The sequence below is a fragment of the Plectropomus leopardus genome, chromosome 19 (assembly GCF_026936395.1).
Source record: "Plectropomus leopardus strain MGB_pleo_1.0 chromosome 19, ASM2693639v1, whole genome shotgun sequence".
Classification (NCBI taxonomy): Eukaryota; Metazoa; Chordata; class Actinopteri; order Perciformes; family Serranidae; genus Plectropomus; species Plectropomus leopardus.
In genome coordinates, this window is record NC_142194.1 from 8,693,900 (window position 1) to 8,717,314 (window position 23,415).

The 23,415-nt window shown below is 37.1% G+C and overlaps 1 protein-coding gene across 7 annotated transcripts; it reads left to right on the plus strand.

The window, feature by feature from the left end:
- The first annotated feature begins 1,099 nt into the window (after nt 1–1,099).
- Nucleotides 1,100–22,433, plus strand: eef2k (eukaryotic elongation factor 2 kinase). Of its 7 annotated transcripts, XM_088069821.1 has the most exons (20): nt 1,100–1,372; nt 2,706–2,959; nt 4,101–4,160; nt 6,051–6,151; nt 11,304–11,364; nt 11,452–11,489; nt 12,824–12,995; nt 14,238–14,387; nt 14,471–14,603; nt 14,696–14,823; nt 15,894–16,113; nt 16,209–16,276; nt 16,508–16,585; nt 17,435–17,491; nt 17,659–17,724; nt 18,217–18,348; nt 19,524–19,712; nt 19,792–19,916; nt 20,568–20,746; nt 21,999–22,433. In XM_088069821.1, exons 2-20 carry the CDS (start codon nt 2,714–2,716, stop codon nt 22,106–22,108), a joined length of 2,313 nt encoding a protein of 770 aa, XP_087925947.1. In that variant the 5' UTR covers nt 1,100–1,372; nt 2,706–2,713; the 3' UTR covers nt 22,109–22,433. The 7 variants fall into 7 exon arrangements, with proteins under 7 accessions (XP_087925947.1, XP_042363235.2, XP_042363236.2 ...); XM_042507301.2 differs by lacking the exon at nt 17,435–17,491 and having other exon boundaries at nt 1,101–1,372; XM_042507302.2 differs by lacking the exon at nt 17,435–17,491 and having other exon boundaries at nt 1,101–1,372; nt 2,709–2,959.
- The last annotated feature ends 982 nt before the right edge of the window (nt 22,434–23,415 follow it).

Genomic DNA, 23,415 nt, shown 5'->3' on the forward strand with positions numbered 1-23,415 from the left:
TTAACAGCATTTAAGAGTAGATAAGATATAAAAGAGAACACAAAATAAGACTTTACTGATGCCACACTGGGAAAATTCACACATTACAACAGATCAAGATTCAGGAGTATGACAAAATATATATATATATATATATATATATATATATATATATATATATATATATATATATATATATATATATATATATATATATATATATATATATATCAGATACTAAAATATATATCAGATACTTTAATAATGATAATAATAATAATAATAATAATAATAATAATAATAGGTGACTTTAACTAATAGATGATTTTCTTGTAAAATATTTGACTTTTAGATACTTCATCCACCAAATAATATACCTCGTCCGACTCATAGACTGTATATAAAGTATAATATATAATAAGTATGATAGTAATAATAATGTATTTCAGTTATCCTGTGCAGCTATCAATCATGAAATACAACATTTGTATAAGTAAAATGTGTATTTAGTGTATATAGGTTTTTTAAAAATATTTTTTATTTTATCTAATTTGTATATTGTACTGATATTATCCTCTTGAAGTAAGCACTTACATTACTTTTTTGGCTTCTTTTTCTTGCTTCTGATTCTCGAGTTGTCGTAACCTGTGACTTGCCCAGGTGTGAGATAGATAGATTCTTGTCTCATCTTCTTTTTTGGGATTTTTGTTGTTGTTGTTGTTTGTGGCTTTTTGCCTTTATTGATGATAGTACAGCGATAGGATTTAAGGGGGAGAAAGAGGAGATGACATGCAGCCTAGGACCGAGGCTGGAATCGAACCCACGACCGCTGCGGACACTGTACATGAGGCGCCTGATGGCTCACTTGGTAGAGCAAGCGCCCCATCTTGTCTTATCTTATCTTATCTTTTTAGTATCCTATTAGTATATGCTGTTAATAATAAGAATTTGGGAAATTATAACATGTTATTATACTACTACTACTACTACTAATAATAATAATAATAATAATAATAATAAATATGGTCTGACTCCTCTCGCATATCTTTCTTTTATAAGTGTTTTATATTTCCGATAACAGTGAAGGCAGCAGGACTCAGGGGCGTGGCTGCCACGGGCCAGTGTTGTACGTGCGGAAGGCTCGCGCTGTCGTGGAGGACGGTAACGAGGAGTGCTGTCCGCTGCCAGGCACGTCCCCGGACCTTCAGGACACATCGGAGAACCGGGACCGAGCCAGTCTGGTCCGGGAGGAGGATTCTGCTGCCACACCTCTGTCTTTTTTTTTAACTTTTAACTGTAACTTTGAGACCAAAGAAGACCTGGTTTACCACACTGTTCCACAGTCAGTCAAGTTTGAGGAATTAAAGGTGTTTTCGTGCCTCCGATTATAAAGGTAGGATGTTTATTTAATAACTGCATAGGTTGCTAAAAAAAAACAATTCAAAGTTGTTGTTGTTTTTTTCATTTTTGGGAAGTTGTATTGCAGCATGCTGTTACAAAATGCACAATATTCATGTTTGCTGCCAGCTGCATGATTTCTGTGGGAGCACATTGTTCCAGCAGCAGTGCAGGAACTTTATCTTGCTGGGTTGTGCATTCCTCTCCACCAGCCTGCTGTTATTACAGCCTGCAAACACTATTTCCTTTGATAACAGTCGGCTTGCACCAGTAACATAGATGTGAATTGCTCTTGGATGCTGATGCTCACTATTACGTAAGTATACGTGTTTGCATTATTAGACAATAAATGGTGAAAACAAATATATTTGATTGACCGTATGATTGTGATGGAGATATCATTTTGCAGCCACATATAAGATAACAGATAAATTTCTCACACATGGCATTTGATGTACAGTTCTGCAGCCAGCATGGTTGTTGTTATGAATATGTTTATCTACATGGCTGCCACAGATTAAAGGGACAGTTTGGATTTTTTGAAGCAAGATTGTATGAGGCACTTATCCATTAATGTATCTTGATGGCCCTCCAGCAGATGGAAACATAAAATACAATGTAGAAAAATATTTGAGGGATGATGTTTTTACATGTTTACTTTGACATTAAAAGATAAATAAATAAAAATATCGATTCGTCATATCGGCAGAAATCAGGGTGTTGGCTGATTCTGATATTTCATTTTAATATTGGCCGATATGGATGAAGATCCAATATTATTGTGCATCCTTAACCTATAGTAGATTTGACCTGGAACTCCCTCAGTTTTGAGAAGCAGACTGAAGGCCAACAGGGAAGCTAAGCAATGTACTGCGGCAAATGGGGGTCAACAACAACATGTTTTAGCCACATTAAAAAAGTCCCACTAACAAAAACCAACATCAGTTTGAGTATATGCTATATTTAGACTATTTTAATCGCTTTACCTTAATGTCAGACTGTGATCTCTGATGGGAAAATGAAGCTGCTATATCGCTTTCTTCAAAGCCAGACTCCATTGATAAAAACAGTGATTTAATGTTGCTGAGCACAGGAGCTACTCGTCTACAGCTACACTTGTTTGTGTTATGTTGACTTTTGTGAATCTTAGTTAACCCTTTCAAATGCCAAAGTCACACCATAACACAAACAAAATAAGTGTTTGAGGCAGCGGTAGACCAGCAGTACTCCAAACAAACCCACTTCATAAGAATCTGAACTATCCCTTTAACTCCAATTTATGTGGCTCCACTTTCCACTCACACTCCCGACTTCTCTCTTATCCACAGCAGACATCATGGAGGACGACCTGATGTTCAGCATGGAGGAGGACGGCAGCGCCAAAAGACCTCCTGTCCAACGAAGTGCCCCCAAACAGCGGACCTCTTCCCTCAGTGACGCCAACGCAAGTGATGATGATGACGAAGACAACTTCATCTGCCCCATCCTGGACGACTCGGCCAGAGAAATCTGTTACTACATGAAGAATCTGGTTTACACCCGGCAGGCAAACTCTCTTCCTAAGAACAACTTTATGTACAAGGTGAGCTCTGGACAATAGCGGGAAAAGCATCAGCGAATCAGATCAAATCTGTGTGTATTTAGTGTTGTGCTCATGTGTCATCATAAACTTTACAGTTCCAGTGATACTCAACTTAGTGGTTACACGCAAAATCTGACCCCCGATATGGAGCTGGGTGCCCCCACAACATTTTTCTAATTAACAATAAAAATAAAATGATTCACACTGGGAATTGTTTTTGTACCTTTAGTATACATTAAGTGCCAGAGCACAAAAACAGCATCAAAATAGAGCTTGTTTATCAGAAAAAAGTGTCATTGGAGGATCCCCGCACCCCCTGACAGAGGTCCTAGCTAAGTCTCTAATGTCTTACAATCCAACGTCCTAAAATCTTTGAAACTTTCTAAAATCCAAGAAATATCCTAAAATCCTAGCAACGTCCTAAACATCACTGAAACGTCTTAAAATCCTAGAAACATTCTAAAATCCCAGAAACGTCCTAAAATCCTAGAAATGTGCTTAAATCCTTAAAACATCTTAAAATTCTAGAAATGTCCTAAAATAAAAAAAAGTCCTAAAATCCTAGCAATGTCCTAAAGTCTTTGAAATAACTTAAATCCCAGAAAGATGTTAAAATCCCAGAAATGTCCTAAATCTTAAAAGTGTCCTAACATCCTAGAAGAGTGCTAAAATCCTAGAAATGTCCCTAACCCTAGAAGCACGTTTAGGGCTGCTGTGACTGGCCCTTGGCCTTCTGTCGTTTTTGCAGAAGTGGCCCCCAAGCGAAGCAAGTTAAGTATCACTGGTCTGTGAGAACAGCTCTTTGCCTTTTAAGGACGGATGCATGCCTGCACACGTACTAGTATGTGTTTATTGAAGCAGAACGCCGGTCAGCCACCTCTTCACTTTACTCTCTCTAAAGAACAGGAAGTACCAAAGAGTGGTTTTCACCTCATGTGATTACGCTGCATGTAAACACATCTCTCTGCAGAAGGTCTCAGTTCAGTGTAATCAGAGCCACTGTGCACCAGCCAGCTGCCAGGATGTCTTTTTTAGTGTTTGTGTAGTGTTGCTACGTAATATTTGATGCTATGCAAATATCAGTTATTTCTACTTTGTTTGCTGATGAAAAGCCGTCCGTTTTCTTTACCTTTCCACATAGAGCGAAACAGAAATGGAGGCAGAACCTCGGTCGTACAAGGTTTTGTCTGAGAGCGCACGGGTATGTTACAGATTAAATTATAATTTCCTTCTCTTCCTCCTCACCAGTGACCATCTACGCCTCCCTTTTCCCAACTCACTCTGTAATTTACTTTCCTTGTCGTTCACTTTTTTAATTTTGTAGTAACAAATTTTCATCCTTCTCCTATTTTCTCTTTTTATGACTGATGTTATGTGTATTCTAATCATTGCATCCTTCTTCATTTCTCTCTGCATTCCAAACTTAATTTAATCAATTAACGCTAACAAACACCAGGAATGTTTTATTGTTGTTTACAAAACTACATTGAAATAATGTCGTATTTTTCTTAGAGAGGTTCTGATACCGATATACAGTAAGTATCAGAAATGTCTGTACTGCCTAAAATGCGATTGTATCCCTTTCAGATTTTATAAAATTAATCAGTTCAACAATGTGATCTTTTATCCGTTTATCCGTATTGAAAGGTTTTGTTTTGTTGTTTGGGGGGATGATGCCAGCAAACTTATTGTTGTTGTTTTTTTTTTTTAAATCCCGTGCGTGTCCCTTTCTTTTTATAATTCTGAGCCTCCTCTCTACATTCAGATGTTTTTGCGTTGAGTTATTTTTGTCCTTCAACAGTAATTTTAGTCGCGCCTTGCATAATTGATCAATTGGTAAGGGGTGATCAGATCGAAGCATAAGAGGAGAAGAAGAGTGCAGAGTGAGTGAATGCAAACTTTTAGACCCAGCACAATGAACGGTTAAATTTCAATTTCACATCACTGCTCCATTGATGACAACAGTACCCTGTTTTTTTTTTATTTTAATTTTTTAAATACATTTTATTTATAAGTTCAGGTATTGGAAATAGGGAGAAAAAATGTATCATAACATCTCAAATTTTTCTTGAAAAATTATGCAAATTCTTTTGTCTGTTTGTTTTAAGGAAGCCAATTTTTATCATAGGAGCTGCTGCTCAAAAATTGTTTTAGAAAATGAAACAAATACCGCAAAAAAATGTAGTTAAAAATGATTTAACTGGACCCTATTAAAATTATTTTGAGCATGGCGGTACTTTTCACCACCATACCCAGCTGCACCATTTGATCCTTAAGTCTTGTGACCGAGTTGGACACTAGTGAAGGTGAATGAGGTCTGATGTAAGTTGTGTCGCCTGCTCACAAACAGACATAACACTCAGTCATTTAAAAGCACAAATGTTCATATTCCTCTTCATGTAAATCCTTCACTCTAGTCTAAATATAAACATGTCCAAAACGCCTGCAGAACCGTGATGAGTGGTGGACGAGGGAGACGTGCTGCTGTGCAGTCCTGCACAAGTGCTGTCAGGGTTTGGGTTACTACTGCAGGTTTGGACTATCAGTGACACTTGATTCATGGGTCCTACCAAGAAAGCTATTTTTTGAAAATGGCACAACTGCAGATGGACATCAAACATCACATGGTCACATTCATTTGAAGGGAGTAGTAACAGTAACAGTAACAGTATTATATTGTGGAAATCATGATATCATGGAATAGGAGACCTTGGTTGACCCTCAGTTAATACAGGAGGGTTCCCACGGTCATGGAAAACCTGTAAAAGTTTCACAATCACATTTTCCAAGCCTAGAAAAGTCATGGAATTTGCAAAAATCATAAAAAGTTTTGGAAAATTCATGGACGTGATGTGTGTAATAAATTAAGTGTAGGTACTTGGAGGGAGAGAGCCTTGTGCAGAAAGACCACAAAAAGACTTGAAATTGGCTTTATTTTACAAATTAAAATTCAGGTTTGTTACCCTGAACAGCTCCCTTTCTTTCTCTTGTGCTTTAAACAAACTTCTATGGAAAGAAACTTTGAATTCTTTTTGCATAAAAACAAATTCTGCCAAGTAAACTAATAAATTGTGTTTGTTCATTATGACAGCATGCATGGAAAAAGGCCATTGAAAAGGCCAAGGCCTTGCCTGACCCGTGGGCACAGTTTCATCTGGAAGAAATTGAGACTGAACCCTGCATACGTTACAGGTATGAATAAATCTGTGTGGCTGTATATATATTTCGTTAAAGGTTCTGCTGAAACTTCTCCCGGTTAGAATTCCTTCAGTGTTCATTGTTCAGGAGGTTTTTACAGGGAGCCGAATTATCTGCAGAGGTCTCTTCTTCTCCAAAACAAACAGACCAAGTGATCAAAACCAAAATCTGTGTTTTTCCAATGCTCTCGTTGCGGAGGGGCTGCTAAATATGGTGGTCAACATGAAAACACAAATGGCCTTTTCCAGAGTCAGTTTTTGGTTTGTCCATTCTGAGCTAATATAGAAACACGAGAGACAACAACCTGCACCTTGTGTAGATATAAATGGCTCACTCTATGGTAATTAAATTACAAGGATTCTTATATTTAGGTAATTATACACCAAAGTAAACATACTTATTATATTATATTCCATTTCTGTTGTATAAACCCCCTAAATCCAACACACTGGACCTTTAAGTGTAAGTCAGCCAGGCCAATGGACCAGAGTTTACCATAAAGATAAAGTTTAGTTGTGGGAAAAACAGAACAATTAGCTCAAAGATATTAAAACACTGTGCTGAAATGCTAAATGCTCCAGACTCTGCAGAGAGACTGCGAGTCGTGTTGTAACTCTCGAGTTTTGTCACTACAAGTGACTACTTTTACATAACACATTGTCATCTGACCCCCTGTTAATATGAAATATTGATAGGACATTGATATCAGCCTGCAGCAGTCTGTAACTGTCACTGATGTGGCAGCAGGTTTCACCGATTGCTCATATCTCGGTCAGTGGTGCTAATCTTAACTGTTGACAAACATTGCTGCCGATTTACTGGGTACAGTGATACCCACCCAGTTCTTTTTTTATCTTGTATTAGTGATGCACGGGTCAGGGTTTTTTAAAACCGACTCAACCGGGCCTGCTATGAGAGCCAACCTGACCCGCCCGACCAGTACACGTGCATTAATCAATGACCCGAACCTGACACGCAAACCTGCAAACCAGAGCAGAAAGTTTCTGGTAATGACCAACTTACTGTTTTGATGTTTTGATTTCAAGTAAATACCACAATATAAAACATGTGTTTTCTGTTTTACAAAGTACAAATGACAAAGACAGAAAGTACCCACCCCTCTTGTTAGTGGTTACATCTTAAGCCTTTGATCTCAAGCGCACAGCTGATAACCTGTGTTGCTTGTTTACATGAGCGCACAACTGATCGGTACAGTGGTTTGTTTACATAGCGTTACAGAGGTGCATTTTTAAGGGATTCAGTGTGGACACAGAGACTTTCTTTTTGTAAGAACACATATTTGCAGAGGGAAATATTTCAACAGGACATAATGACTGTAGAGATAGAAATATGTTGGACCTTAAAAGATTTTCCTGGTCGAAAGCCGAATCAGGAAACCCGAGTGTTGCAGTGCTCATGAGAAAGCTGCTTGTTATGTGAGAAAGAGAAGAGAAGGCATTACCCTAATTATAACAAAATAAATTATAATAACTTATTCAGAATCCTGCAGTATTTTATAACAAGTTCACCTGAACCGCCCAACCTGTGAATCAATGGGACCTGTTGACTGTGGGTCAACCTGGGCATCACTGTCTTGTACTATAGGTGGGACACTTGAGGGTGCAACCAGATATTAAAACCAACACGACAGCCAACTACAGAAACACACACACACATCCTGAAGCGATCTCAGACGAGGGCAGTTAAGGCAGCAGTATACAACTAAATGGGTGTGGTCTGAAAAGCAGGAGGAAAATGAATTCCTTTGCCTTTGTGTGTTTGTGTGTGTGTGTTTGGCCTGTTACATAACAAACTGTACAGGACTGGACTTGGCTCCAGACGGAGGAGGGATTGTCAGGAGCTGGGATTCGCCCTCGTGTTCTCTTTTCGTGTGCTAATTTTACCCACATGAAACCTCACTCCTTCTTCCCTCTGAAGCCCCCCTGCAGCATGAACTAGATGGAATGGCAGTACACTCTGTTCCCAGGCAGAGACACTTTATTGGCAGTAAAGATTTTGGATGGGGAATAGAGTGCTGATCTTGTTTGAGTTTCAAAGGAAAGCTTAAAGGGAAACTTTTGTTACTTTTTAACCTGGACCCTATTTTCCCATGTTTTTGTGTTTAAGTGACAAATGGGACCAACGATTTTTGACAATGGTCCAGTGTTGATCGAGGTGGCAATGGCAAAACAAGCTACAATGTGACTGCTTGGGGCGTTTGGCACCGTCAATTTATGTCTACTAAAAGTGGGGTTTTTTGCCACTGACAGGCTTAGATTGTTATTCTAAGTGTCGTAAACATTTTGGAAAGGATCCCTACAGAGATAGACCTTTTTGTTAAAGAATAAGATTCTTTTTATTACACCTCTGCACCTGCAATAGCCATTATTTGGTTGTCTGTCCATCAGTTCATACCATTCTTGTGAACATAGTATCTCAAGAATGTCTTGAGAGAATTCAAATTTGGCACAAACGTCTTCTTGGAACAAATGATTGACTTGGAGGTCAAAGGTCAAAAGTTAAGGTCACTGTGAGCTTGTCTTTCTCATTCTTGTGAACGCGATATCTTAAAAACACCCTGAGGGGGTTCCCAAAAATTTGGCACAAACTTTCACTTAGACCCAAGAATTACATTTTTTGACTTTTATTTTGTCTCTGTCGACTTTGAATAAAGTGTATTTTACAATGATAAAATTGCTGTTTATTTAAATGAAGTCTGGTGGGTTTGGCAATAGTGATTTCCGGGCTTTCTTTGGCTTTATCTGGCCTAAGAAAAGAGGATGTTGCTCTTTAACAAAAGGTCTATTTCATAGTCTTTCCATAATGTTGTCAGTGTTAAAATAAAAAAATCTGAGCCTGCCGGTGGCAAAAACAGTTTTAGTGGACGTACACTGACGTTTCCAAATGCCCCGAGTGTTTACACTGCAGCCTGTTTTGCAGGTGCTGTCTGCAGAGCACTCGCTCAATACTGGACCAGTTTCAAAAACTGTTGTTTTCATTTGTCACTTAGATGCATAAACATGTGAACATAGAGTACATTTTGAAAAATACCAAAGTTACCCTTTAATCCTGAGGTTCTAGCTCTCATGTGCTTCAGGTTTCATCTGTGAACAGTTGCAGCTGCACCCTCAGTTCATGCAGTATTCATTAACTTAGAAAAACATGCCCCGCCAAGCCAAACAGGCACACTGACCTAGACATACAGCGTGCACTCATACACTCGTATCACCATATTTACTGTGTGAGCTCTTCCCTGATAACATAAATTCCTTTAATCCAAAAATAAATGGGTGCGGACAAAATGGCTTTGCTTTGCAAAGAGGAGACACACATGAAAACACACACAACTTCTCTTTTTAATGCTTCTCTCATTGTTGTTTTCCATAGAAAGGAAGTGACATACTTTATGTGCCTCCATGATAAGAATTGATAATGAGGTGTTGACAGACGAACTCTCTCACAGAGGGCAAAGAGTAACTTGGCTAATGTGATCGAGACCGGAGTGATTCTGCGCTCTTTCAGTCACTGAAGTCAAATCAGAAGAGATTAAAGAGTTCAAGCACTCAGCCAGCATAGAGTTGTCGACCATCCAGTTCGAGTGATTTGTAATGTAACAGGTGGAAAACAGAAACAAGCGCCATTTTCTCCTCAGAGACGGGTCACGAGGCCTGTGCTGAGGCGTAAAAAAGGGCCGACAGATGGACGGCCCCCCACTCTCTCAGCTTGAAAAGAGACTCTGTTTTACAGAGCTGCAGTTTGAAAAATATTAATGCATATTGGGCTGCAACTAAAGATTATTTTGATTGCCAATTTTAGGATGAGGTAAGATGAGATAAAAATGATATTTATTGCGAGGGAAATTGCTGTGCAGCAGTTGCAAGGATAAAAGATCACAGGTACAAAGTGTGCAATAAACAAGGACTAAAGTAACATTGCAGATGAAAACAAATGTATAACAGATATAAAATACCATAGGTATATAGGAAATATGAATTTAATATAAAACTAAATAACAATAACGTTCAAAATATAAGAACAAGCTAACTGTAAGGTGCAAACTATAACAAAAATAGTTAACAGTAAGGTGCAAAATAGAACAAAAGCAAAATTAGAAAGGTGCAGTGAGGTACAAATGGGTGCAAACCAAAGTACACAATATGTATCATTCTTGATTTTTTTTGTCTTCAATTAAGGCTGTAAAAAGTCAGCTAACAATTAAAAATTCCCATCATGATTTTCTGGTTTGGCAAGCTAGCACCTTCAGGTTATTTGATTTGTTAGACTAATAGTCCAAAAACCAAAAAGGATTACAATGCTATAAGTGTCAACATTGAAATGCTACTGACACAATTAAGGGACATGCTAGCAGCACCAGAGCACCTTAACATGTCAGTATGACTATTATGGGCTGATCATAGCACAGTAGGGCAGGATTAGGCTTAACACAGACAAACAACTTATACACACTAAATGGATTTTTTCAGCTCCGGATGCGATTTGCTCCAATCAGCAGTGACAGAAATACGACCTTAGAGTGAATACGCTAATTTTTGCCCCTTCTGCAGCGTTATGCAATCATGCGGTGCCACATGATAGCAACCGTTGCCATGCAAGCAGCACACAAACATCCTTCAAAAGTCTGCACTGCAGTTAATAAATATGGGAAATTAATAAAGAGGCAATCACTGTAATATTTTCACAGCCCTCCATGCTGCTTTCTGCTGTTTTCCAGCCCAACTGTGACATTAACAGTGAAGAAGGCATATTTTTCCGCTGCAGAGCTGTGTATATGATTTAAGTCCGCTGGCAATGGGAAAGGCGTCTGTAGCCTATTTTTAGCGAGTTTCTTGTGTTTAAAAAAATGTATGTACGAACTACTTTTGGAGGAAAAATGGTATAAGGTGAATGTTGGAAACATAGATATGATCACAAATTTCAAGGCAATCCATTTTATGGCTGTTGAAATATTTCTGTTTGGACCAAAACTGTGGTTGTTTGGGTCCAGATCTCTGACCTACATTTTCATCCTTAGAGAGCCACGATGCAACGATGCTTAAAACCAAACTAAACTTTCTATGTGATCACATTGATTTGATCAAAATTATCATTTATATTATTTTGACTTAATTCATTTCCCTCTTTGCAGGTACAATGCCATCACAGGAGAATGGGCTCAAGACAAAGTCCACATCAAGATGGGCACCCAGGTAATCCTGCTCTCTAGGAAAGCTCTGTTTTGCCAATTTCTAAATGTAAAAAAGTTCCTTATGTCTCGTCTTATTTATTTCCCACAGCCATTTGGGAAAGGGGCCATGAGGGAGTGCTTCAGAACGTAAGTTAAAAATATTTCTCTATATTCGTAAGTCCTCATCCAGCGGTTATTGCCCTCGTGCTCTAGTAACCGAGGCCCTCATGGTCTCAGTGTAAACAAAGAGGAGTGCGTCTCTTGTAGACTATAAGTGGTGCAGGTCCACATTCCTCACATGTCTTGGTCCAACTCGGGAGGATAGCTGCTGACAAATTCTGTTTTAGAGCCAAAGATGATACGGAAAATATTCACACTGAACCGGTTCTGTAATCTTGTGAAAAGTAGCTTTTGGTGAGAACCTGAATAAATACAGCAGTCTGAAGGAGAAAGTGGTTGATGCTCTCAAAGCGATATAAAACGGACATTAGAGAGAGAATTATGATATGAATAGTGAAAAGGTCTTTTAAAAATTATTTTTAAAGGTTGTTTCATAATGTGATCACTGAATTTGCGCTCATTTAAAGGTAGTGTAATGAATTGCCTAATCACTTTAAAACAGCTTAGTTATTTTTTTACAGCCTAAATTTCTGTGTTTCCTCACATAAAAGAAGAATAAATAACAAAAAAATAACATCAATAACAAGATATCAATAGGTATCAGTATCAGCCCAGAATTTAAAAATAGGTGCATCCCAGGTTCAATTAGAAAGTGAATTTTTACTTTTTATTGTTATTTTAAATGTTGTTATACATTTTTTATGTATTGATTCATTTGATTATTATAACAGATGTGCAACATGTTACTGAAAGCAAATTAATGTTCTTATCTTATTTTGTATTGTTAGCGAGGTTGTTTATTTGCATTTTGGGTTTTGGTAGTAACTCACATTTCTTTGACTGTAGAGCTGCATCATATAATGTGTCATTTTTGTGGGTGTGGGTGAAAGGGGGCATTGGGGGAAGTTTTGCCTCGGGCACCAAATGTGTTACAACCATCACTGACCGCGGCTTTAATTTTACTGTTTCCCTGGATGTTTACTGGTTTTGGTAAAAAATAATTCAAGCTTCTAGTGTTCTCACGGCTCCGCTGTGTTTCTGTTTCTGCATTACATTGCAGAATGAAAGAGAAAAGGGATAATAGTCTAATTGTTAATGTGTAATCCTCAGTTATGTGGGAAATGTAACAGAGGCATCCATCAAACCCCCACTTCAGCTCTTTGCAGAATCCCACAGAAAAAAATCCTCTCTGACAAAACCCAGATCATAAAACAAATCCCCCGACTCCTATGAGTTAAAAAAAGACAATCTGTACATCTGAAATGCGGTTTGTTGTTAATCATAAGTTCCAGTTTTCTAGCTGTGGGTTTACTGTGAATACTTGAATGAGCCAATGACTGTAATATGTTTTATCCCTCCAGGAAGAAGTTGTCAAATTTCTCACACAGCAGCAACTGGAAGTCAGCTAGTAATTATGTGTCCAAGCGTTACATGGAGACGGTGGACAGAAATGTTTACTTTGAGGACGTCAGGCTGCAGATGGAAGCCAAACTCTGGGGAGAGGAGTACAACCGCCACCGACCTCCCAAACAGGTACAGGAGAGACACTCACAGTCCACTAATGTGCTAATGTGACGGACAGTCTGCGCTAATCCCGCAAGAGCTGCTGCACAATCCTCTAATCCCTGTTATTTTGATGACAGGAAGTATTTACATCTCAGATTTAGTGCTGCAAATAATGATTGTTTTAATTATCGATTTATTTGATTATTTTTTTTTTATTAAACCTCATAATTATCCAACAATATGTCTGTGTTTAATAATATTTTTAATCTGTCATTTTGGCACTTGTTTTTCATTTTCCCTCAAGTTAGATTACTTCTGCACAAACTGAATAGGACGTGAGGGTCTCAAGATTTAAAGGAGTTCTTTCACTCTCTAAATGACCATTTGTGTATCAATTATTCCCCTCATGTGACTTTTGAAAATTCATGATGAATTGAAATCATACGGGTCTGCGTTTGACAATAGCAAAACTCTATTTAAACAACTCATACAGAATAATCTGAGTCAGTCTGTTTGTTTGTGTCCTGTTTTATTGCTCTGTGTCCCCTCTATAAATGTGGACATTTTTGCAGTTTTGAGAATGCAGCACAATTCTTCATAAGCACTTTTCTTCCTCAGCAGCAGTTTTTGAGGATTGGCAGGGTGGATAATTGATCTGTCGATTCGTTCAGAGCCGATCAGATCAATGAATGAGAGGAGCTGCCACTTACAGAGGCAGTGAATGTAAACTTTTAAACCCAACACAAACAGCAGTTTAGCCTGCTGCTCTGCTGCTCCATCTGTGCCCAGAGTATGCTCTATGCTCCGAGAGCTGCAGAGCATAACCAAATGGTGTGTGTATATATATATATATATATACTGCAATAGCATTCCTAATGAACAGCCCAGTTACAAAAATACAGTCAAATATACAAAATTACTTTGTGGCAGCAGATGTTTTGATATTGGCAGACTAACACAAATAAATGAATGTGTGGGAAACCTGATACTTCCTGAACACACAGCCTTTTACAGTGGTGATCCTAACTAAAAATGACACTTATTTATGCTCTTTTCAAAGACTCCATTATCAAAAACAGTAATTTTACTTCGCTAAACACAGGAGATGCCGGTTAACAGCTACCTCGATCAGTCTGTTACTTTGTGTTATTGTGTGACTTTGGTTTCTAAAACGATTAGTTCAGATTTAACAAACTTCAGAAACAACAGAACATTAAATCTGAATCGATTATTCTACAAAGTCCTGTAATTACTCGCTCTGATCCTCAGGTGGACATCATGCAGATGTGTGTGATAGAGATGATAGAGCGACCAGATAAACCTCTCTTCCACCTGGAGCATTACATCGAGGGCAAATACATCAAATATAACTCCAACTCCGGCTTCGTGAGGGACGACAACATCCGACTCACTCCACAGGTGAAGCGGTGTCACCTTTTTGTGTTAATGCATGTTAGAGCTAACAGTCAATCAATGTATTTAATTTCTTTTGTATCCATCAGGCTTTCAGTCACTTCACTTTTGAGCGATCGGGCCACCAGCTGATCGTGGTGGACATCCAGGGTGTGGGAGATCTCTACACAGACCCTCAGATCCACACAGAGAAGGGGACCGACTTCGGAGACGGAAATCTAGGTATAGTGGCTTTTGATATTGACAAACTGTTGCTAGATTCATGTTGAGAAATTAATCAAGAGGGCTCCTTCGTGATCGTGGCTGTGTTCCAGGTGTGCGAGGCATGGCGCTGTTCTTCCACTCGCACCTGTGCAACAAGATCTGCAAGAGCATGGGCCTGACGCCTTTTGACCTTTCCCCTGCAGAGAAGGCCCAGCTGGACTGCACCAACAAACTGCTTGTAACTTTAACATTTTAATGATAATAACTAAAGTGTAAGCCAGAACCAGAAATCAGCTGTAGGCCGGGGTAAAAAAAGTTCATAAAATAAGGATAAAAATAAATTAAAAAAGAAAAAATGTCCCTGTGAATCCCCTAAGATTAATTGAATTTCATGCTGTTCACAGATGCCATATTAAGGCATGAATGTGACTGCTGTATGGGGGACAAAAAAATGACGGATGATCAATAAATAACTAACTGTATAAATAAACACAAGCAAAAATAAATAACTATGAAAATAAATAGATAATAGATATATAACAAAATACAGAAAAATAGATAAATACATTGGAAATAATTAAATAAAAGAATAATTAAATGCTGAAATAAATACAAAAATATATAAATGCTGATGTAATCACAGAAATAAACAAATACTGAAATAAATACATCAATAAATAAATAAATGTAAACATTTAAACATTTTTAGGTATTTATTCTTTCATATCCTATTCATTTATGTATCTATCAAGATATTTGTGTAAGCATTTATTGATTATTTTTTATTTATTTTTTGATTTATTTATCCCATATCTCTTTCTTTTCTTCATATATTACCATATTTATTTAATTGTTTATTCATTCCTGTATTTTATTTTTTTCTTTCTACATTTATTCCTGTATTTATTTGTTTAATCATTCCTTTAATATGTGTTAATTTCTGTATTCATCTATTTTATGTCTTTCATTTCTTTATTTATTTATTGTATAATACTTCAGCAGTTTTCATCTTCCAGGGATTTTGGATCTTATATCCTGTTCTTTGTTTTTGATCAGAAAATGACCGAATATGCAGCCTAAAACAGTATAAAGAAAGAAAAAAAAGGATAAAAGGTGTGCTGCATTATGATTTTAATTTGAGATAAATCTTACTGATAGAATTGCAGCACAATAATTCCCAGGAACTGCACAAACTCACTCTCTGGCTCCGCTGCAGGACAAACACAAGAGGGATGCCTTATCTTTTTCTTCAGTGTGTTTTGCTTTTTCTGTTAATGTTTCCTCAAGAAAGATTTTGCTTTATTTCAGAAGTCAGCCCAGACAGTGCTGAGGGGCTGCGAGGAGCCCTGCGGCTCTCCTCGTGTTCGCACCATGTCAGGGAGCCGGGCACCGCCGCTGCTTTCCCGCCTGTCTGAGACCTCATCTGCAGACGAGAGCATGAGCGACGTGGACTCCATCCCCTGCTCCCCTCTCATACTCCCCTGCTCCCCGTTAGCTGCTCCCGGATCAGTAGGAAAATCACCCATAGGTACACGCATGAACACTGCTATTTTATACTGCACATTTATAACAGTATATTTGAATACAGTGAAGCATAATTTGTAATATTTCTTCATTTTACAGGCTCATCTTTTACTGGAATGTACGAACATGAAAGACTCAATAACAACAACAACACAGGTGAACAAAGGGTGAGTAAAAAAACTAAAAAATGACACCATGTCACATTTTGTCAAATATTCTTCCATTACCAAACTGTTGTAGTTGTTGTCCACGTTGCTGATTTGAGCGTGAAAAACACTTTCTGAGATGCTCCTCAGCTGGAGGAAACATGATTGAACTTTGAGAGTCCAGGACCCCAGAGTTGCTGCGACTCACAACACTGATTTTTTAAAATATGTTTTATCCATTTCTGTATGTAGGAACCTGACAGCGGTGGGGACAGCGGCTACCCCAGCGAGAGGAGGAGTGAAGGAGACCCAAATGACCACGTAGACGGGGTAAAGATTTCCATATGACTTTTGTTTTGATTTAATTTAGAAAACAAGAAACCAGAAATTTATTTGTGTATGTCTTAAATCAAAGAAGTTATAGAGAACAGACATTTTTTTAAAAAGGGTTAAGAAAAGAATGAAAAAATAAATACATATGAAAATATATGAAAAAATAAAATCAGGAATAAATACTTAAATAAATACATAAAAGAATAAATAAATATCGACAAATATTTCAAGATTTTTTTTAATTCATGCACTGTTTTATTATTATCATTTATTTTGTATACTTTTATGCATCCATTTATTAATTTATTTATGTATATGTTATTTATCTCTATTTATTTCAGAAACCGTTATTCATTTATTTATACATTTATTTATTTAGGTCATTATTTATTTATTTATTCATCCATTCTTTTATTTATTCATTTATGGTTTTTTTTGGTTTTTTTTTAAATTTTGGTCATTATTTACTTATTTCTGTATTTATTTAGAAATGTTATTATTTATTGACACTTTTTGTCCTCCATATAAAATACATTAAGATAGTTAGATATGTTATAGCGTCTCTTAATTAAGAATTTTTAGTATCCAAATGAGATTGACAAGTAGAAATACATTTTTAAGGCTTTTTAAGTATATTTTTAGACACATTTGTAAGCTGTTATACAATCGTAAAGAAACATTTTTTTTCACAATTATTAAATCCTGTCATGTTAGACTTCACTTGGTACCATATGTAGTTCACTCTCCTCTGTCCTTTAGTCCTCTCAGCAGCAGCTTCTCCATATTCAGTCTGTCTGTTACATTCTGACTGTAGGTTTAATAAATGCATGTTGTATCATCATGTAGGCCCATCATCGCTTCCAAAGACATTATTCTGAGTCGGATGAGGACAGTGTCAGACGGGTAAACAAACATAGAGACAACAGTGTGTAACAGTCACCGTCATCAGTCCTCTAATTTCACATGTCCTTGTCTTTTCCCTTTTTTTTCTCATCTCTTGAAATGAACGAAAGCCTTTTCTCACATTTCCTCCAACTTAACCTCTCCTGCTCTTTATTTTCCCTCATTAGAGGAAGATGGTAGCTTCTCCAAGAGTCTCTGCAAACTTAAATTCATCCGTTGATGACAGCAAATGGGTGATTATTTGCATGGACACTTGTATAGCCAGGTGTTTCCCTGCTCACGTAATGTTTAAAAGCTCTTTAAAGCATGATTCTCAGGTTAAGATCTGAGGGCACAAACTGCCACTGTTTCCGCTTCCACTCTCATTTACTGAAAACAGTCTGAAAACGCAAAATACAAAGACGACAATTGGAACTGAAACACCATCTACCTCTGGTTCAGCAACTCATGCTAATCATTTTTGTGTGTGTGCCGCTGTTCTCACGCTTTACATGATTTTGCATCCAGGGTGTGCTCCTCCAGCTCTGAGCTAAAAGCCAATTATTTATCAGCTGAAATGAAAGCAGATTTTTCTGGATGGGTACACCCCTGACCGTGTGATTTGTCAGCTCGCTTCATCGTATGATCTGTTTTCTGATAAGTGTGGCGGAGAGCAGGTGGTAGCACGCTCCCTCCATCATTCTTTCTCCTTCATGTGTATCTCGACTGTCTTTTTTTCCCCTCAGCTGACAGAGGAGAAGTGGAGCTTTTATCATTCGTCTCGCGCTCACGTCCACAGACCCTCCTGTGTGGCCACTGAGGTGGAGCGACTCAACGCTCTGCTGCAGAAAAAGATTGGCCAGTCGATCCTCGGGAAGGTAAAATGTCAGATTGGTTGATTTAACATTTATAAATATGATATATGTGGCTGGATTGAAGGGTTAAAAATCAATAATAATAATAATGATTACTTTTATTGGACAGCAATACAACGGAAAGTCAAACAGTCCTATTGAACACAAGTGAGAAGAAACTAGAGTGGAGTTAGGATCAAATTAAAAATACAATGTATTTGCACAATGTCAGTGCAAGAGAATACAAAGAAAAAGATCAAAAACAACAACAGATATGATAAAAGTAATTAAACCAAAATAAAAGGAAATAAAACAAATAAACAAAAAATCGGTAAAAATCGATATTTCCCTGTTTTTCCATCTCAATATTATGACTTTAGAGGGGCTTGGCTAGATATTTGCAGTATTTAGTGGTTAAGACCCCACACCAAGAAAAATTCACGAGCACGAGTCTGACATGCTGGAGACAAAAACAAACCATTTCCACATATTTTTGGATTGTCCCAACTGAACTTGTACTGGAAAGGCATTCACAAAACCTGGAGCACAGTGTTTTGGACTCAATATCGTCTTAACTTGGAGACTCTCTATCTGGGTCATGTTGCTGGGCCCTTTTAGCAGCAAATTTTTTTAAAAAATCGAACTACTAGAACGTGGCTAAACCCGAACCACCCACATTGGAAGACTTGTGTGGAATAATTACGCAAATATTTAAAGTAGAAAAGCTGACCTTCTCTTTGAGGATTCAAAAGAATATCTGGAGTACATTTTTGATCTGTAGCAACGTACACTCATTTCCAGTGTAAGTAGTAAAGTTTACTTATAGAGCGTCTGATGGACAGATACACATGAGTATGTACACCTAAGTGTACATATGTATACGTGAAAGTAAGTGAGCATGTGTGTATATGGAAGTACTATATATTTATTTTTTTCTATTAACAAAAACAGTGAGGGAAAAAGAAATGAAAGTAGAGAAAAGAAAAGAAATACAATTCTCCGGGAAGTTGTACTATATCTGCATTATAATTGCAATTATCGGAAAAATATTATGTATTTTTGAAGCTGTGGTTGTAAAAGTCGAAAAGAAAAAGAAAGAAATTTAATTTTGAATCCACCTGTTGTTGCAGAAAGCTGTTTTTCAAGCTTAGGTTATTTATTTGTTGAATATGTTGTCGCTCTCTGTCCTCCTGATCCAGGTCCACCTGGCGATGGTGCGCTACCATGAAGCGGGTCGCTTCTGTGAGAAGGACGAGCAGTGGGATCAGGACTCGGCCATGTTGCACCTGGAGAGAGCTGCGCAGTGCGGAGAGCTGGAGGCCATCGTAGCGCTGGGACAGTGCTACCTGCAGCTGCCTCATCACATCCTGCCAGACGTCGAGCTGGAGGTACCACGCCGCTTATTTAGCCGTTTGGTTCGGTGCGGTGTGTTCAGCCCCGGTTCTAATATGTCTGTGTCGTTGGCAGGACAACGCAGGAAACAGGATGAAAGGTTTTAAGTATCTGCTGCTGGCAGCCGAGTCCGGTGACAGATCTTCTATGATGACAGTGGCCCGAGCCTTTGATACCGGGACCAACCTGTCCGCTGACAGGTCAGTGAAGATTACTTTAACAATGTCTTAACATCAGTTTTCTTGTGCTGCATTCAGACGCCTTTCAAATGCATTTAACCCTCTGAAACCTGAGAGAATATATTGGATTTAAAAAAATAAAAAAAAACATGCAGGAAAAACACCATAATGAGCAACTTGGCAAGAAGTGTCCAGCAAGAAGAAATTAGTCAAAAAAAACCCCAAAAAACAGTAAATTAGCTATGGGGTGAATATTTGATATTATCCAAAAACAGATAAAAATGCCCAGAAAACTACATTTATTGTTTATGTTTCTTTTTTACTTTTCTTATAACTACAAACTCATTTCTTGCAAACGTTCTTCGGCTTGTTTACAGATCATTTTCTTGTAACTTTTTGTCTGATTTTTTGCAAATTTTTGGGCCATCTTTTGATAAGTTGCTCGTCTCTTCTCCCTCTGTTTTTTGACAGAAAGCAAGCCAATTTGCTTAGTTTTTGAAGGGTTAATTGAGTAAGTCTGTGGTCAGTTGGATAAACATAACTTTGGTCCGTAAGATGCGATAATACTGCCCCCTACAGGGATTTGTAGACACCTTCAGTAAAATAAAGAAAATCTTTTTGACACTGAGGTGTTTTTGCATTATTGTTTGTTTTTTTTTTTTAATTTTGCAGAAAGCCGGACTGGAATGAAGCCATTCACTGGTATGACAGTGTGTTACACATGACGGACTATGACGAGGGGGGAGAGTACGACGGGATTCAGGACGATCCTCGCTACCTGCTGCTGGCCAGAGAGGCAGAGATGTACCAAGAGGGAGGCTTCAACCTCACCGCAGACCCCCAGAGAGCAGGTCCGACTCCACGCTGCCAAAACAGACCTCACTGTGCATGATTTAAGGAAATCTGTCCCGTGTAGGCTTAGAATAAGTTTGTGACTTGCTCTTTTATGGAGTCACAGCAGTTTTAATGGATTATTAAAGTGTTAACAAAGAAAAAAGTAACACAGCATCCATAGAAATTTCTCAAACTACTCCTGCAGCTCCTCCGCTGTTGACCCATGTATTCAGTATTTTACCAAACAGCAAAACTGCGAAATACTTTTGCAGTGTCATATTATAGCCTCCTTATTTTGAAAGACAAATAATGATTCAAATATCTATACATATTAATGCTGAAATAAAGAAATAATTCATAAAACAAATAAATGAATAAATAAATACAAAATTATTTTTAAAAAAAGGATAAATAAATACAGAAATACATAAATGTTGGTGGGAAAAAAATTAAGATATTTATTTATTTATGTTGTTTCCTATTTTAATTATCAACTCAATTTATGTATTTATTAATTTACGCATGTATTTATTCATTTATTTAATTCTGTATTTATTTCTGCATTTATTCAGTCTTTTATTTATTTTAAATTTCTATATTTATTCATTTATGCATTTATTCAGTCTTTTATTTATTTTAAATTTCTATATTTATTCATTTATACATTAATTCATTTATTTAATAATATGTCAGTCATTTTTCATCCTCCATACCTCCATTATGCTGGAAAATGCATTTAGTAATTTATTGGCACAGTGGAAGTACTTTAACACTCACCATTATAATCCATCAGAACTGCTGAAAATCAGTGAATTACTCCATTAAGACAGTATACTGAGAATGGGCAAAATTGTCTAAAAAATCAGGCTTTTTATTTTGCAACAAATCACATTAAGACCAAATTCAGCAGTTGCATCGCTCAGCTGCAAGTGCATACATTCCTGTTAAAGATGTAAATGTTTAAATGCTGATTACAAAAATGTAGTTTTTTAAGTATATAAACATGAGTATATAGTGCGGTATATAGCTGCGGATTAATCCATATTTGATGCTTTAGTGAGTATTTGGGGCAGCAGGTTAGTGGATGAGGTATTGAGTCCGATTTTTTTTAATGGTTTTTGGACAACAACTGAGAAAAATGTAGAATATCACCCGAGTTACCTAAATGTAGTAATCTGCTGAATGTATGTATATCATTAAAAGCTATACATTTTTGCAGATAATTGTCTCTTCCTCCGTCCTAACCTCTCCTGATATCCCTCCCTGCAGGCGATCTGTTTAATGAAGCAGCAGAAGCAGCTATGGAGGCCATGAAAGGTCGACTGGCTAACCAATACTACATGAAAGCTGAAGAAGCCTGGGCGCTAATGGAGGAATAATTATAGACATTTTTATCACACACAATAAAAAGCCACGGGAGTTAATGCGTCTGACTAACAGCCAGGACAGTTTACATATTTTTTATTACAGATCTTTTTTTTGCCAGTGGTGCTGTGTGCATGTGTGTCCGTTTTCTTTAATTTCCTGTCCCTGATTTCGTTTTGACTCAGTGAGTATGGTTGTATGAAAGAGGAGGCCTGAAGTATCAAAATAAAGAAAAGAGTTTACTGGCTTCGCCCCCAAATGTCATGTTGGAAGAATATATGTATAAAAAAAATACTTGGAGCAGAAAACTGTTAATAAAGTTTGCTTTTTATGGGTAAACACTGGTCATTATTTCTTCCTCTACCTCTCTCCTGCAGACAAGATCTCTGTCGCTAAAGGTCTGTTCCTGGTGAGTTTAAATAATAGTAAAAATTTAAGCAATCATTGTTATCCAGGAGCCCATGTATGTTTTTTGACGTCATATTACAGTAAAAACAAATGGCCATAATTATTTCTCAATGCCGAGTTCACCTTTAAAACTCTTTGTCACACTTTCCTGTTTAAAGTTCATCTCAAATCCAAAATGCAACCAAAACACTTCATACGTGTGTGCGTCAACTGAAAAAACTCTCGCTCATTACATAATACATAAAAACTGGTAGCATTTTTGAAGGAGGAGTGCCAATCTGTTCAGGTTTCAAAGGGTTAAAGTTACTCACAGTACAGTCAATGATGTGATGACTGCGTGAAGCATTTTGAAAATCATACTCAATCAGACTTTATTTGTATGGCACTTTTCATACAAGCAAAACTCTAACTCAAAGTGCTTCATACGATAAAAGAAAAATAATAACAATAGAAATAATAATAGATGGAAATGTTAAAAACAACAAAACAAAATAATATACAGTCTAGTAAAACAATAAAACAGACTAAAATATATAAATGAATAGTCAATAAATAAATATATAGGTTAAAAGTTCAATTAAAAGCCAAACTGAAAAGGTAGGTCTTTAGTTTACTCTAAAAAGATAAACTCGGGTATGTAGCAATTTTGAAAAATGATGGGTTAAATTTTTTTCAATCATAACTGAATATAAAATATTATTTTTAGGGCCATTTTCATTAGACCATACGGTAGCGAGGCCAAGCAATCTATAGTCTGAGTGTAGATAAAATATTTAGGATAAAACAAATAAGAATGAATGAAAATGATTTTAAAAAAAATACTAATTAAAATATATAACAATATACAATCTAGTAAAACAATAAAACAGACTAAAATGTATAAATAAATAAGTAGCTAAAGGTAAATTAAAAG

Coding starts and splice junctions, on each gene's coding strand:
- eef2k (XM_088069821.1), top strand. CDS start 2,714: ATGGAGGACGACCTGATGTTCAGCATGGAGGAGGACGGCAGCGCCAAA. Junction 11,365..11,451: donor ACATCAAGATGGGCACCCAG/GTAATCCTGCTC, acceptor TATTTCCCACAG/CCATTTGGGAAAGGGGCCAT. Junction 19,917..20,567: donor ACCAACCTGTCCGCTGACAG/GTCAGTGAAGAT, acceptor TTAATTTTGCAG/AAAGCCGGACTGGAATGAAG.